Source organism: Carassius auratus, chromosome 23, assembly GCF_003368295.1.
Source record: "Carassius auratus strain Wakin chromosome 23, ASM336829v1, whole genome shotgun sequence".
Classification (NCBI taxonomy): domain Eukaryota; kingdom Metazoa; phylum Chordata; class Actinopteri; order Cypriniformes; family Cyprinidae; genus Carassius; species Carassius auratus.
The window spans coordinates 12,604,991-12,622,212 of record NC_039265.1 but is presented as its reverse complement, the minus strand read 5'-3'; the positions used below and the strand labels follow the sequence as shown (position 1 = coordinate 12,622,212).

At 38.6% G+C, this 17,222-nt stretch overlaps 1 protein-coding gene across 1 annotated transcript in view; it reads left to right on the top strand.

Moving 5' to 3' along the window:
* LOC113041359 (rho GTPase-activating protein SYDE2-like) overlaps nt 1-17,222 on the top strand; it is a 37,523-nt gene extending 20,301 nt beyond the window's left edge. Inside the window, exons 4-8 of the mRNA XM_026199833.1 lie at nt 320-1,455; nt 6,993-7,119; nt 9,944-10,125; nt 10,221-10,452; nt 13,200-17,222. Coding sequence (XP_026055618.1) covers nt 320-1,455; nt 6,993-7,119; nt 9,944-10,125; nt 10,221-10,452; nt 13,200-13,858 — 2,336 coding nt within the window. The 3' untranslated portion in view covers nt 13,859-17,222. The remainder of the gene's footprint in view (nt 1-319; nt 1,456-6,992; nt 7,120-9,943; nt 10,126-10,220; nt 10,453-13,199) is intronic.

Here is a 17,222-nt window from a genome sequence, read left to right as displayed (position 1 = left end):
TTGGACATACGTTTTTACGATTTTATATGACATTTTTTAAGTCCTTAAAGCACTCTTGTTTCTAAATATTCCAGCAATTAAGTACCTTGCTTTGAATATTCCCAATCACTGTTACCTTTTGGAAAGAATTTGGCTTTAAAGCATTTAAGCATCTATCAACAACTCCAAACTTAATTTGGAATTTAATAATCTTGTGGTATAAGATACACTTGAAACATGTACCCACAAATGGTATTGAGTTCATCTAAGGATCGGCTAAGACCTGGGGGTCAATGACTTGGTCATTCTACTAATTAAACCCTCCGCTTTTATCCCACAGATCCTTCAGAGCAGTCCACTGGTGGACTTTCTCCCCCTTCGAGTCCCAACCCAGCTAAAAGGAGCACTACTATCAACTGGTCTTTTCCTGATAAAATCAAGTCACCACGGACTGTCCGAAAACTCTCTATGAAGATGAAGAAGCTGCCTGATCTGAGTCGGAAGCTTAGTGTTAAAGGGAACTCATCTAGCAATGTGGTTATCAGCAACAGCCAATCAGAACCCAGAGCTCACTTACCAAGAACCAATGGGATGGCAGAGCTGAGCCAGTCCCAGTCCAGACTGTCCCCAGCAGGTGTGACGACTGCATTGGCAAGCGGTAATGTGATTTGGTGGTACCATTTGGACAGCAGTGTTTCTACGCAGCACAACTTCGATAAGAGGAGGAGCAATAGTGGCGGCGTTCCCAAATCGGCCAGTAAGGGAGGTTACTTAAGTGATGGAGACTCACCCGAACTTGTCGCCAAGTCAGGAAAGCATGGAAACTCAGAAAGAAAGAATGGTAAAACCCGGGACAGGGATCCTAATGGGAATGGCGGAAGTCTGAGGTTCCCTGGCACAGAGCTGGATATCGACGCCTTCCGTTCATATAGCTTCTCGGAGCAGCCAAAGTGCCTAACGTTTATCTCTGGACTAATGAGTCTGCACTTCTATGGCGCAGAGGACCTGAAGCCACCGCGGGTTGATTCCCGCGACGTCTACTGCGCCATCCAGGTGGACTCTGTCAACAAAGCTCGTACAGCCTTGCTGACCTGTCGGACAGCCTTCCTGGGCATGGACCACACCTTCAACATTGAGTTGGAGAATGCTCAGCACCTCAAACTTGTTGTTTTCAGTTGGGAGTCCACACCACGAAGGAACCGGGTATGCTGCCATGGGACTGTGGTTCTCCCGGCTTTGTTTCGTGTGAGTAAGACGCATCAGCTTGCGGTCCGACTGGAACCACGTGGAATGATGTACGTGAAGCTGAGCCTCATGGAGCAGAGGCAGAACTCTCTCGATGGCCAGGAGGGGGATCACGAAATGCAGGTGTTTGGCATAGAGGCTCGGCGCGTGGTGGAACGGGAAGCTTCTGGATTAATGGTTCCACTGCTCATCGAGAAATGCATCTCTGAGATCGAGAGGAGGGGTTGTCAGGTGAGTAAGTAGAGCAGATCTTTATGCTTCTTTAACCTGCATGCTGTTCCAGACTTAATCTCCCATTTAAGGTGAAGTGTGCAATTCTTATGATGCCAAAGTACTTCTATGCAAGTTTGATCTGCAACTATATGTAAGCCATTGGCAAGTGAATACACCCTTAGAGTTTGAGAAATTTACTTTCTGAAGATTGTCACGCTGATTCACCTTCAAAAGAGTCCTAAGCTCCTTTCACACCGAGTTTCCGGATAATACACGGGTAATTTATCCTGCCCGTTGTTCCTGGATCATTCGATTTTGGTTCATTCACACAACCAGTGATTTCCCGGAATCTGTGCATGCGTTCACACACGATCCGTAAAGATCCCGTAATGACATGTGACTTCAGGATGTGATGTGTAATATATGATTCGAAAACGCTAGTCGCGTTAACTCTTACTTTAGCAGACAAACGATCTCAGCTTTAGCGCAGATAGTGATGAACTACCTGAACTCTGCTTCATTACAGTTTGCACATATTTTTTCCGTTGCAAACGTATGTCTGCCTTCAAAACACCTGGTAAAAGAGTCGCACGATAACCATGACACAACCTTTACGGCATTGGTTCTGCCTTTTGTTCACACAGAACCAAAGGTTACTATGTCCCAACCTGGGATCGATCTCGGAATCAAATTCGGGATGTGTTTGCGTTCACACAGAGGGCAATTATGCAATTTACTGTCAATTTCCCGGGACCAACATGCAGTGTGAAAGGGGCTCTAGAAGAGTTTGAGATGGGACTAGAAAGAGCAGTAAGAACGTTTGAGAAACTTGATTGGTATTTTGCAGTTGTAATTGGTCCTACTATTAGTTGCACAGAAATTATGCATTTAGCCTCAAACTGTATCCGCATGGCTACATTCAGACTGCAAGCCCAAAAGTGGCCCAAATACAATTTATACTCATATGCAAGCAGTGTGTACAGCACAAACCACGTGGAATCTGATTTTTCCAGTTCAGGTTTGGGCCACTTCAATATGTAACCTTAAATCCAATGTTTTTCAATGCGACCTCACTCTGAACAGTCATATCACAATTCATGGTACTTTTTATGTCAATTTGGATGAAGGGAGTGGTGTGCGTAAGTATTATGAAGACAACTCTCTACATGCAAAACTTTCTCCTCATCCTTGTCTGGCTTCCATGCCACATCAAAATAAATTTGTGTAAATGCTGACTTCAGAGGCTTCCAGGTTTTCCTCTTTTGTGCATGTGGGTCATTTCAGGACCGTTACCAATTTACACTTAAATCTGATGTTGGCCACATTTACAAAATATTGTGAGTAGTCAGATCTGAGCAATAAATCAAAACTGAGCACCAAGGTTAGAAGTGTGAACGTAGCCCGTGAGTATCTTCTGTCATTCGTTAGGCTTTGGTTAAAGTGAGCTCGCCATCCGTTCTAAAGTCCTTGTCCATGGACATTACACACTCACACAAACAAGCTTAGCAAGGCCTCTCGGTGGTTTGTGTGCACAGGCATATTGCCAAAATCCTAGCCATTCATCTCCGTTATACACACACACACACACAATCTGTCTCTGTTACAGTGTCACCCAGAGTTTAATGCTGCTCTTGACCGTTCATCCCACCAAGTGTGTCTGCCGTCAACCCACAAAACACTTCTGATTGCTGTCCTCAGATCAGATTTACCCCTGCAGCTCAATACTCACACATGGCAGATCTGATTCTAGATCAGTTGAGACCTTCAGCCCCTATCGGTGTAAAAAAACAAACTAAAAAGCTTGTAGGTCCTTTGGAAAGGCTTTAAAGTTCTGCTTGGATCATGAATGTGTTTCTCTCAGGCTGTTTTTACCTCCGCTGACCCCTTCGTGGACTGTTGTCAGCCTCTGAATGCTAAATCTGCAGCTCAAGCCCATATATCTGATGCTTATATCTACAAATACAATTTAGCAGTGTTTTACTTATTCATGCACTGCTCCCAAGTTGCATTGCAAGGTCATGTGGCGACAGTGTAACATGCTATTTCACATATTTTAAGTTAGTATGCAGTACGTATTAAATACAGTGCAGCTTTCTATATTTAAAAGTCCTTAGTCAATAAGATAGTTCAAGTATTCATGCAATGCAGTGAGCTCATGTGACAAGTACAGCATACTGACTATTGCATGTATCATACTGTAGAAGACAGTTTTCAAACATTTTCCTCATTTTTATTTATGCATGTGTTTGTATTTTTATGCATTCATGCAGTACGTTATGCATTTATGAATTTATGCATGCATTGTTTATGCATTAATGCATTGGTGTATTTTTGCTATTATTTATGCATAAATAGTCACAAGTGCAGCATACTCAATTCCTCATTTTTATTTATTCATGCATTCATGCATTTATGCTTTTCCTTTTTTTAAAGTATATAATACTTAATGTGCAGTATGTAAGTGCTCCAAACAAACTACACTACTGAAACTAACATTTTTCAGAAGCACTAGTTTGTGGTATTCATGGTACCAGAGATGCACAAATGTGCAATTATTGTATTTATTTTTGAGATGATAATTGGATGCTTCTTGCCAATGTAAATATTCTTGGTCATGTGACAGCGACATAACACACTGCTGTTTAAGACAGTAATTATGTACTGTGTACTGCAGTATATACTGTGGAATTTGCATTTGCAGTAGCCTAGTGATTGTTTTATGTTGTTATGCATTCAGTTCACCGAATTAGTATTTCTCTAGTGTTCTTGAAATAAGTGAACTTGGTTTAAGGTCAGAGCTTCGCTGCTCACTGTGTGGACTTCTTTAGTAAAGCCTGCAGTCAGTATAGTTTGTCTTAAGAAAGCACGATATACAAAGCTCAGGAAAGCTAAAGGAATGTTTCTTCTGAACTATGGCCGCAGGAAAACCACCAACCTGGATGGGTAAATGATTAGCCGTGTGCCGTGAGGGTTTTTCCACAGCCCTTCTTGTCTGTTTAAAGGAATAGTTCACCTAAAATACTTTACCTCTGTGCGCGTCAACGTTTCGAGTCATGAGAGTCATCTTGATCTGTTATTTTTACAAATTAGCCTGTGACCTCCAAGGTTTGACCTACTGAAGAGCAGCTCCGGAAGCCAAGCGTTGAGTCTGTGTGGAGACGTTTGGCTTGTGCCCAAATGAAAAATTCCTCTCTGGGTTTAATGCATGTCACGTTAGCGGCAGCCTGGAATCTGTGGTCACATGCACAGTTACAGGCGAAGCTAAAACTGAAGACCGATCCCGAAACAGGATGTGTTCTTTACTAGGGGGAAGACAGGAGGAAGGTTTTAGTGGATTCAGGAAACTCTTTATCTGTTTTTAACAAGACTGTGGTCAAGCTATTATTTACTCTGGGTGACATTTTTAGAGTTACACACACACACACACACACACACACACACACGCCACTGGTCTGAACCAAGCTGCTGTTCCACATTGCAGGGAATTTCTTCTGTTTATTAGAGCCTGTGCTACGAAATCTTTGCAGAATGGGCTAGGCTGTGTTTAAGATTAAAAAAAAAAACACTAGCTTACTACTTACTAAACTGTGTGCATATATATTGTATATTAAATACTAACATTTTGCATTTAGGCATTTTTGCATTTATTTATGCATGTATGCATTTAGCCATTTTTGAATTTTTTTATGCATGTATGCATTTAGCCATTTTTGCATTTATTTATGCATGTATGCATTTAGCCATTTTTGAATTTATTTATGCATTTTTGCATTTAGCCATTTTTGCATTTGCTTATTTTGCCTTTATGCATTTATATATGCATTTATGCACTGATTATTATTTGTTATTATTATAATAAAAACATTTTGTTATATTGTATAGATACTCAGGCTCATTCATCAAGTTGAGCAGAATGCATTGTGGCATACATTATTTGACAGTGTTTTTTGTTGTATACTGCACATTTTGACAGAAGTCAATGCAGCAACTCAAGTGGACAGGGACATATGACCCACATGAAACAATTGTAACAAATCTCATTTATTTGAGATTATTTAGCATGCAGTTTAGTATGCATCAGTTTAGTATGCATCAATGTAGTATGCATCAGTGTAGTATGCATTCAGAGTGCTGAATCTGATTGGCTCCCTCTGTTCTTAACTCCGCCCTCAGCGGGTGGCAGAAGTGAATGAATGTGTTGTGTGTGTGCAGGTTTGTGCTGCAGTTGTTTGTCAGACTCTGTGTTATTGAGCAGGATTCAGGTGTGAGCTGGTCCGGATCCAAGCCCGTTAAGACTCCGGATATTTCCTTACCTGCAGTCTTTCCGACAGCCAACAGGAAATGTTCTTTAAGGATTGGATAATAAGGAGATGTGCTTCTACGTGCAAGCTGTCACACTCTTACATCTTGTGCAACAAAGAAGAGGCTTAAGTTAAAGACCTTAGCTCACCTAAACCTGTCTTGTATTGGTCCTGCACTAAAATTGATATAATTGATGGATATTCAAAACATTTCTGATCACTTTCATTCATCTCTAAACAGGGCCCACATTCCACTTTTTCTAAATTGCGAGACGCTTTAGACTTTTTACCCATGGCCAATGAGATATTTTAGCAAACATTTCCATCTGTATTATGCATGATTTTTATTAAAAAATATATATATATAGTACTGTAGCAAGTAATGTATTGATTAATTAATATTATTATATTTTCATAGAAATATGCAACATACAGATATAAATGAGTTAAAATGGTATCTCAATAATAATAATACTTATTGCAGATGAATAAATGTAAATATTCAAATTACAACAAAGATAATTATTAATTGTTGTATTATTAATTAATTATTATGATTGTTTTTTCGAGTATTATTATTATTATTATTATTATTGTATTATTACTGTTGTATTTGAAAAAACATGAAACATACTGATAAAAATTTGAAAAATATATCATTTCTCAAAAATAATAAAATTATTAACAAATGTATAATTACATAAAATAATTAAATCAAATGAGATGATGATTATCATTTAGTATTATTTTTGATGATGATTATAATTATTAATTATTTTTATTATATTTTAATAAAATATGCAACCTCCAGATGTACATACAAAACGTCTGCTAAAGTTTCTCAATAATAATAAAGCTCAGAAATTAACAATTATTAAATCAAATATTATTTTTTGCTTAGGGTATCATTATTGTTGCACTTTATAAAAACAAAATATCTTTCCTGCACTCTCTCTCTATTTATGTGTGTGTGTGCGTGCGTGTGTGTGGGTGTGTGTGTGTGTGTGGGTGTGTGTGTGTGTGTGTGTGTGTGTGCGTGCGTGTGTGTGGGTGTGTGTGTGTGTGCGTGTGTGTGTGCGTGTGCGGCCACGCACATTTTTTTTTACTAACCATATACAATTAGAGATGCTTCCTCCTAATTACTACAGTGGTGATGTGAGTGTCAGCATTGCATGTTATTGATTAGTGTCGTGATTTTGTTGTGAGGTCCTCTGAAGGTTGTATAATGTGTGTGTGTGTGTGTGTGATTGACAGGTGGTGGGTCTGTATCGTCTGTGTGGTTCAGCTGCGGTGAAGAAGGAGCTGCGGGAGGCGTTTGAGCGGGACAGTCACGCCGTCGAGCTCTCGGAAAACAACTACCCAGATATCAACGTCATTACAGGTACTGCATATCAGCACACACACACACACACACACACATTTACTGAGATTTACACTCCATTAACACCATTTACCGTGAAGCCTAGTTTGAGAGTATTAAGAAATGTGAATTCACCACATTTCTAAATTGTGTGTGTGTGTGTGTGTGAGTTTGTGAGTCTTGACTGTGTCATAAGGTCTTTGTGGATGAGATTAACCAGAGGTCAGAGGTCAGCAGAAAGCTTGCAAAACACAGACAGTAACAAGGCCAGCAGCTTCTTTGTGTTCAGCTCTACGAGCGTCACAAAACACACACACATACACGCGCGCGCACACACACACAGACACACAGAAGGAACCGAGTCCAATGTTCATGTGTAAGATTTGGCGGGAAACTGTGGTCATTGTTGTCATGTTGTCGTGTTTCATTTTTTTATGATTTCTGAAGATCATGTGACACTTAAGACTGGAGGAATGATGCTGAAAATACAGATTTAATCACAGAAATAAATTACACTTTAACACAGATTCACACAGAAAACAGCTGGTTTAAATACTAATAATATTTCAGATTTTTACTGTATATTTGATCAAGTAAAGGCAGCCTCGGTGAGATAAAGCATTGTGCTTCACAGTTGGATGAAGTGCAGCTGTATGTATTTAATCTCAGTTGTGTGTTAAACACACCGAAGCTTCTGTGTCGTATTTCACAGTGTGTGTGTGTGTGTGTGTGTGTGTGTGTGTGTGTTAGAGGTTGATGCCCGCTGTGTAATGTTGTATGAGCAGGTGGTGTTTATTTGACTTTTAAAACAACATGCGGCTCAAAGTCCCATCATGCACCTGGCCACCAGCCAACCAATCAGCTTCTGTTTTTGCCACTGTATCTGTTAAACAATAAATAAATGACCAGTGTTATAATTAGCTATTCTTCATCTACCACTATATATCCACACACACACACACACACACACACACACACACACATATACTGTATATATATTCTTGAGAAATGAAGTCCATCAGTTCTGTTATTGATATGTTGTTCCCTTCCCCCATCCACTGTGTGTGTGTGTGTGTGTGTCACATATACTTCCTAGGTCAAAGGTCACGTCTGCCTGAACTAGCGCTTCTGTTTACAGTCTGTTAATTGGCCTGTGAAAAACTGTCTTTTGTCTGTGATAATACCTCTGTTTATTATTTGAGGTGTTTTAATGTTTTTTAATGAGGCACGAAGGCTGCATTTATTTGATCAAATATACCGTAGAAATTGTGAAATATTTTAATGATTTAAAACAGCTGTTTTCTGTGTGAATCTGTGTTAAACTGTAATGTATTTCTGTGATGCTCCGCTGTATTTTCAGCATCATTCCTCTTCAGTGTCACATGATCTTCAGAAATCATCAAAACATTTCTGGTTATTATCAGTGTTGAAAACATTTGTGCAGCACAATATTTCAGGTGGGAATTCTGCGTCTGGATCCGTTCGCTCTCTTTGTTCCCAACCTCAACATTCCGGGCCAAATTCCAACACTTCCACAAAAACACAACAATAGCGCTTCCTCTGATCCCAGGCCTGTAGAGCGGGAATGAATCCAGCCAATCAGAGCCCTGGAGAAACGGCTCCAGTTTATATTTCCTACAGGATGGTTGTCTGATTTAAAGTGACATTTCTGCTAAACGAGAAGTACATTTAATAGACTTCCAGAAGATTAAAACAAAATATTGGTCTGTTATATTGAGCGGCCTGATATATAAACAACAGGCTCGACCAATGGTGTGAGTCTGGGGGCGGGGCTACCTGCTTGACTGACCAATAGCAGCCTGTCACTACCTCACACCTCATAACACATCTTCCCAACAGCAGATAAATTAAAGTTCATCAGTTTATAACAGTGATGTTCAGTCTTTTAGATGCTACAGAACCCTACTAGTCTATAGTTTCCTGTGTAAAGACCTAACTCATACTGTGAAACTTATACTTATATAATAAACATCAAAATAGTTACATTTATTATATTAGATTCATTTTTTTTCTGTGCATTATTATAGTACTAGTATACTAACAATAAATAATACCTCCTTTTTAGATGCATTGTTTAATTATTTACTTATTTATATTATTGTTTTACATTTGTTATTTACTTATTTTAATATTTATAATAATTTACATGTATTTATTTTATGACTTCATTTTTTGTGTTTTATTTACAAAGCTTATTTTAATCTTTTTATTTAAATCTAGTATTTATTTGTCTTATTTTCATTTATTTATTTTTACATTGGTCTATATTAACATGCATTTATTTATGTTTTAATTAGTTAATTTATATTCTGCTTTTGAAGTATTTTAAATTAATTAGTTTAGTAATTTTAATAATTGTTATTAGTGTTATTATTAGTATATATATATATATATATATATATATATATATATTACTAATTTCCTTTTTAAAATTCCTATTAGCATTTTTATTATTTCTTTTATTATATTTTCCCTTAAATTTGTTATTTTGCGCTTATTTATATTACAGTTTTACTTTAATCAATATTTATCTATTTAGTATATTTTATTTATTTAAATCCATTCTTTGCTTATTTTAACTTTTTTTGTGTTTATTTTTAATGCACTTTTATTTTGTGTCATTTTATATTTACTTATTTTAATACATTTAGAATTTCTTCATTTGTAATAAATTTTTTTTAAATTATTGTTTTATTTTCATTTATTTATTTATAAATAATTATTTTTTATGACGTGTATCGCTTTATAAAGTTATCCGAACAGCAGCACAGATATAAAAGAGCGATGAGAGACACATAAACCCAGTGTGTTTGTCTCTCTGCAGGCGTGATGAAGGACTACCTCCGAGAGCTTCCTCATCCTCTCATCTCGAAGCCTCTCTACGAGTCTGTTCTGGACTCGATGGCCAAGAGGCCGCTGCAGATGGGAAGCGGCGTCTGTGAGAACGACCCGGCAGACTCGGATCACGCCGTCAGTTTGCTGGAGATCCTGCCGGATGTTGAGAAGGTACGGGACGGTTCTGGAGGGAAGAGGTTTCTCGTCCATTGTCCTGTTTCTGATCTCTCACGTGTGTGTGTGTGTGTGTGTGTGTTTGTGCTCAGACGACCCTTCGGAAGCTTCTGGATCACCTGAAGCGCGTGGCGTCCCATCACGAGGTCAATAAGATGACCTGTCAGAACCTGGCGGTGTGTTTCGGGCCGGTTCTGCTCAGCCAGAGACAGGAGGCGTCTTCTCACGGGAACCGGGTCTTCATCGACTCCGAGGAACTCGCAAGCGCTCTACACTTCAAGAAACACATCGAGGTCCTTCATTACCTGCTCCAGCTCTGGCCAGGTGAGACATACACCATTTCACTAGAGTTCAGCCATTTAGCAGACGCTTACAAATGAGGAACATAGAAGCAATCAGAACCAACAGAAGAGCAATAAAATACAAGCTATTTCAAGTCTCAGTGTATGTGTGTGTATATATATATCTCGCCATGAAAGTCACCACAGAAGCTGGAATGGTGTTAAACACAAACAAACGAACAAACAAACACACATTCGTTTCAGACCAGTGTCTCTTTCTCCTGTGAAATGCAAAAGGAGATATAATTTCTAACATTTATAAATTGATTATGAAAATAAAGAGGTTGACTTTTGGTTTTCTGCAAAAATATGAGTTGTAAGTATTGTAATTTTACTGTTGTTCTGTTTTGTTTTTTTGTTTTTTTACAGTACAATACAATTACTTTTTTTGTTTAAATTAGATAATCAAATATTTGTGAGTGTGTATAAATATATATATATATAATATGCACAATATAATAAAAAATATTATTGTGGTTATAATAAATAATATTTTAACAGTATAATAGCATTGTAAAAAAGTTTATAGTTATAGTTTAATTTTTTTTTTTTTTAGAAAAATTATTAATATTATAGCGACTTAATGTTGATTACTATGTCAATAAAATTAAATAATTATGCTGACAATAATAATAATACTTTTAGTATTATTATTGTTGTTGTTGTACTATATAATGTAATACAAAATAATGCTTTACAATAAAATAGTATTATTGCTATAACTATATATTCTTTATACATTTGTTTAATTTTGAAAATGTATTCAAATAAAATTATTTATAAAAAGAATATTATTATTATAAAAAATGTGGATAACAGACAAATTTGTATCACTTTCAATCCTAATTATTAGGTATTACTATTTTAATTTTAGTACTATATAATTTAATACTTTTATATTTTTTACAGTATAATATTTCTGTAATAATACATGATTGATTCACTTGTTTAATTTGGATAATTTAATGCAATACAATTATTTATCACAAGTATTATCATTATAACAATTATCATTGAAAACGAGAAATTGCTATTGTATTCCTTTATTCATCTTTTAGTAGTTCCTTTATTACCTTCCTTTACCATTTCGTCCTCAGTAGTGCTAGTAGTATCTGCCTGTTTTTAAATGAAATAATACACTGGGTATTTGCAGCTAGTTTTAGCAAGAGTCCGGACCACACCAGTCTGTATGGTACATTTCTCCAAAACACTCGAAAGAAAGAAAGTCACACGGCTTTAAAACAACACAAGTGTGTCATGTATAGTTGAGTTGTTCCTTGTCTCGGGGTAGTCTCATAAATCTAGTGTTGGGCTTTAATCTCACACTCTTGCTGCCCATCCTGACGCGTCTCGCCACAGGCCGTGGTTTCAGACAGACTTCTGCCCCGCTGTGTGCGTGACTTCCTCCAGCACGCAGGAACAGTACAGTAAACCTCAGTCTGTAATTACGCACATTCCTGTCTTAACCTTCAACTCCGGCCGACCCGCCCGCCTCACCCTCAGAACAATCGGCCCGTTTAGAGGGGCCTCTCGCTGCAAAAGAGCCTCCGTCAGGGGTGGAGAAACTCCCATGAGGCCAGCTGCCCTCGTCCCGCTCTGTCTTTTTGTCTGTTTGTGTGTCAAACTGTGTGTCTCAACATGGGCACATGATATATGGATGCATATTCTATAGTGTCTCTGTGTTTGTTGTTTTCTTGAGGGTATTTTTTGTTAGCGTTTTCATTTTAAATTTCAGAGAGTCTTAAATCTTAAATGTATCTTAATTTATTTAAATCAGTTTAAATATCAAAACGCTGTTTCTAAAGCAGGCCTTTCTAGTTTAAACAGAACTTAGCATTGATTAACTACTGTAAATAACGTCAGGTGATTAACTAAGCTAAGTTAGCGAAGTTAAAATCAGTTTAACAGGAAGTGTGTACATAGAAAGTCTAGACTTAAGCCTGCTTTAACATTCTTTAAGTAGTCTTTTTATAAAAACAACATAATGCGTTAAGGCTAATCTAATTATATAGTACTTTGTGTATTTATTTGTGCTTGTTTGTTTATTTTACTTGTCCCATCACATGTAGGCCACTGCTAAAGTCCTCAGAGGGTTTAGAAGGCAGACAGGTAAACAGGATTAAATGGGTGTGCTTTGTGTGTCCTCCGCTAGCCCTTCATGACACTAGCTCAATATCTTGCTAGCACGCAGATTTGTTCAAATAGAAGCTAAAAATACTGATAGCTTGCCACCGTTCTGCAGCTTTCCTGCCCTTCAACTGATCTACCAGGTTTACGACTTTTGTGGCAAGTTTGGAGGATTTGTAGGGCCAAGTTCAACAAAGTATTTGAGGTTTAGCCAATTTGGGTTGGTGTCAGTAGTTAGGATCTTTGAGTTGGTTTGGGGTTTTGAGGCATGTATCTAATTTGTTCTGCATGCTTGGAGTTTTTTCATAATCAGGCCACATATATTTTGCCAGTTTTGGGGAGTAACTAAAACTACAATATCATATTATATGCATACAAAAATACTACCCTCCTGTACTAGCTTCTCAGTATATTAGGATGCTTTTTGTAAGACGCTTAACATTTTCCAATTTGTGTTGCTTTAAACGTGGCCAATATCAAAGTAATTTCCCCAATATTGGTTATTCTATATATACTCTCAGTATCTGAAATGTGTTTTTTTTTATATATATATATATATATAAGCAAATTGGTAAAGCCATTGCTTGTTGTCTTTTTTTGCAGTTGTGGATGCTCAGAGTAAATCTTCATCTCCGGCTCCTGCCTCGGTGGAGTCACGTCCATCAGTGACGGCTGCCGTAAGGAGGAGGAAAGAGCGTCCACAGGTGCTCAATCTAACTGAGGCAGACATAGCAGGTGTTTTGCGGCCCAGAGCTGGCCGTCTGGACAGTCCCAGTAACCGCTATGCCGGGGACTGGAGCAGATGCCGGGAAACGTACCTCCAACCGAGCTGCCCGGAGGAGGCAGACTATGACGATGTTCCCAATGAAGAACCTCCGAATGCAGGACAGGAGGAACTGGGGGACTTATCAAAGGGTACTGGAGACGTAGTCGCCAAACTAGAGTTGCCCGAGTTGGACCAGACAGTTGAGAGGATTGAGGAAATGCAGATAGAGGAGGAAGTGGAAGTGAGTGAGGAAGAGAATCCAGTAGTTTTGGACAAGCTACAAGTGGAGGACTCTCTTCCCACAAGCCCCTACGATCAGATCCTCCCAGAGCACCGACCCAAAGAGCACAACTACCAGGCCTACATGAAGATCCAAGAGATCAGCCCAGTCCTAAGCAACAGGGTCAACCTGCGGGACTTGCAGGAGAGCATCGACACTCTAATCGGCAACCTGGAGAGGGAGCTCAACAAGAACAAGCTCAACATAGGGTATTGACTCTTTACAAGGACAGACAAAATATGGTGGTGATTCCCTAGAGACATCAGCGCTATGGTACGTTCTTGCTCCCATGCACACTTGGGATGCTTGTACAAGAAGACATTCCTCACTTCAGATTTGTGTTTTCGTTTGTATCCTGGTCTCCATGTTGTTTTTTCTTCTTATGAGAAGAACTCATTGAACCCTGAGGGGTGCACCAGGTGCCTTCATTGTGTTAAGGTGGTGCTTATGACAGCGAGAGCTTTTAACTTTTAACGGAGGTATAAAATATTACCATGAAAACCAATGCACTTATGGGGCCTGCTGTTAAACGCACGGCCAGTTCAGGTACAGGTGTGAAGCCTTACGGTGGGAGAACTAGGTACTACAGATACATCTCTAAACCAGGGGTACTCAGTCCTTCTCATGGAGATATTGAATTCCCTGCCCTAACCCCAATCCTAAGACCCCGAACCCTACATTAGGGATCTCAAACACAAATTACCTGTTGTGGAGGTGGTGTTAGATTGTTGTTTGAGATACCTGCACCTTACTCTCTAAACGTCTGAATGATATATCCTTACCTAACCCTATTCTGATCCTTACACCCTAAATAAGGGGTGTCCAGTCCTGCTCCTGGAAAACCAACTTCATCTCCAGCTCCAAACACACTTAATCCAACTAATCAAGTTCTTTGGGTTCACATAAAAACAAGGTAGATCACAAAGAGTGGTACTGAGCACCTCACCCTGAACGCTACATTAGGGGTCTTGAATGCAAATTACCTAGTAAAGTGGTATTAGTTGGTAGTTTTGGATCCCTGCACCCTACTCCCTAAAGTTTGTATATTATATCTGAACCCAATCCTAAATCTTACAGCCTAACTAGGAGTGTTTGCTCCTGGAGATCCAGCTTCCTGTAATCTTCAGTTCCAGTGCTTTAAACACAATTGAACCAGCTAAACAAGGTCCAGAGATTTGATTAAAGAGAAAGGTAGATCACCAGGAAAAGGACTCAGCAGCCGAAACCCAACCATATGACCATGAACCTCATATCTGTGGTTTCAAATGCAGAGGTTATGTTAGCCAGCAGTTTAAAATTCTTGCAAAGTGCTCCCTAAACTCTGAGTGTTATAGCCTAAATCTAACTTACACCCTTACCAAAGGTGTTTGTTCCTGCTCCTGGAGATCCACCATACTGTAGTCTTCAGTTCACTCCAATGACGCCAGCTAATTAAGGTCTTGAGCTTTACCTAAAGAGCAAAAGGGTAGATCACCAGGAGTAGGATTAAGTACCCTAACCCAAACCCTATGTCCCTGAACCCTAAATCAGAGATTTCAAATGCAAATGACCTAGTAGGGTGGTGTTAGCCAGCAGTCTGGAATCCCTGCACCCTAAACTTTTAGCGTAACTTTATCCTAAACCTAAACCCTTTTGGTTTGGTTTGTTCCTGCTCCTGGATATCTGCCTTCGAGTACCTCCAAACTCACTTATACCAGCCAATCAAGGACTTGGTGTTCAAGTAAAGAGGAGGGTGGGTCATCACAAGCAGAACCGAACACCCCAACCCAACAACCCTTAAATCGACATCATCATCTGGTAGTTTGAGATCCCTGCCCCCTATCCTAAATCTTACACCCATACCAGGGGGTTCGTTCCTCCTCCTGGAAATCGAGCTTCTTGTTAGGGAAGGTAGATCAATCAGGAGCAGGATTACGTCCCCTAACCCCAACCCTACAACTTTGAACCCTACATAAGGGCTCTCCAATTCAAATTACCTATTGAACTGGTGTTAGCCAATAGTTTGAGGTCCTTGTGTCCTGCTCCCTATACTTTGAATGTTGTTTACTAACCCTAACCCTATCCTAATCCTTACTATCTAAACAAGGGTTGTCCAGTCCTGTTCCTGGAAGGCCAACCTCGGCTCCAACTCTAATCATAGTCTTTAACTACCATCTTTTAACATTCATGCAAATCTGTTGAAGATAAACTTTGCATGAAGGCGGCTCTCCAAGAGCAGTATCGGACACCCAACACCCTTTCCATTCAGAGAGAGACTAAACGTTGCTGGTCTAGTTGAGGTTATGGTCATATGAGATTAAAACGGAAACGGTTTGAGTTGAGTAACTCCCCCCTAAACAAGCTATGGACAGCTGGAAATGAATATGATTGTAGTAAGTAGTAAAATGAATATTTATAAATAGTTAGAACTTTAATGTAAGTTTTTGAGAATAATTTTTTAAAAAGTAACGTAAAATTGCTGACGTTTATTTCGCTTTCGATGGGCGCTCTTTTAAAATATACTGAATGGACATAATTTTACTTAAGACTAAAAATCTAAATCATGGTAATTTAGGTAACTCAGCAGTCCAGGGATACAAACTCATCAGTATTTGACACACACATGTATGTATGTATGAATATAGTCAAAAAACGTATTTTCACTGATGTACAATTCAGTTTGTGCATATTTAAATGTTCGTCAGCTACCTTGTAGTATTTGGCCTGTAGATCAGCCTTAAATAAATATATATATATTTTGTCGGATCAATGTAATAATATAACCCACACTCAGAACTGCAAGGGATTCTGGGTATTTTGTGGTCACAAAAGTGCAGGAAATGTGAGCATTGCATGGTCAAAAGCTTTACGGTCAAAAAATTAAGTGTTTCTCAGTGTCTCCTACAGCGGGATGTATTTATGCGTGTAGATAGAGATTATTTTAATTACCGTGAAATTCTGTTTTTTTCCATTTGGCAGCTGCTCGCTTTTATGGCTCGGTTGTAAATTTGCAGGACTTGTGAAAGAAAGGCTGAATCTTTACACGAGCGGTTTGTTTTCTGATTACGCTTCTCGCCTGACAATGCTACAGTCTTTGGTTGAAAATCTAATTTTAAAAGATTTAATAAAGGACTGTTACACAGCAAACAGAAAGCAGAAACCAGTTAAATAATTTGGGTTAAAGGAGATAAACCAATTGTGTTCTCACCAAATCTAGTCGTCTGGAGATTTGTTTCTTCTCAGTAGGGATGGTCACAAATGCATTATGAATAATAATAAATTTAGGATATTAGCTATTCCAGTTGGTAGATTTCAGTATGCATGTTTTTAAATGTGTATTGATGTGAATCAAGTGTGTACCACACATTTGGAGTGTTTAATCTGGTTTCTTAAAGTCTGATTTGAGATCAGTTTCCTGATCGATCAGCAAGAAGGAAACTTGTGAGCTGCTTTGATAAACATTCCCCTGTTTTCCTCCTTTGTTTCTGCTGCATTTTTTGTAAAAGTTTGGTTGTGCTTAAATGAACGTACGACTAGAGCAGATATTCTTTGTACTGATATTGAGAAGTATATGATCACATTAAAGTTTATGTTTCATGCA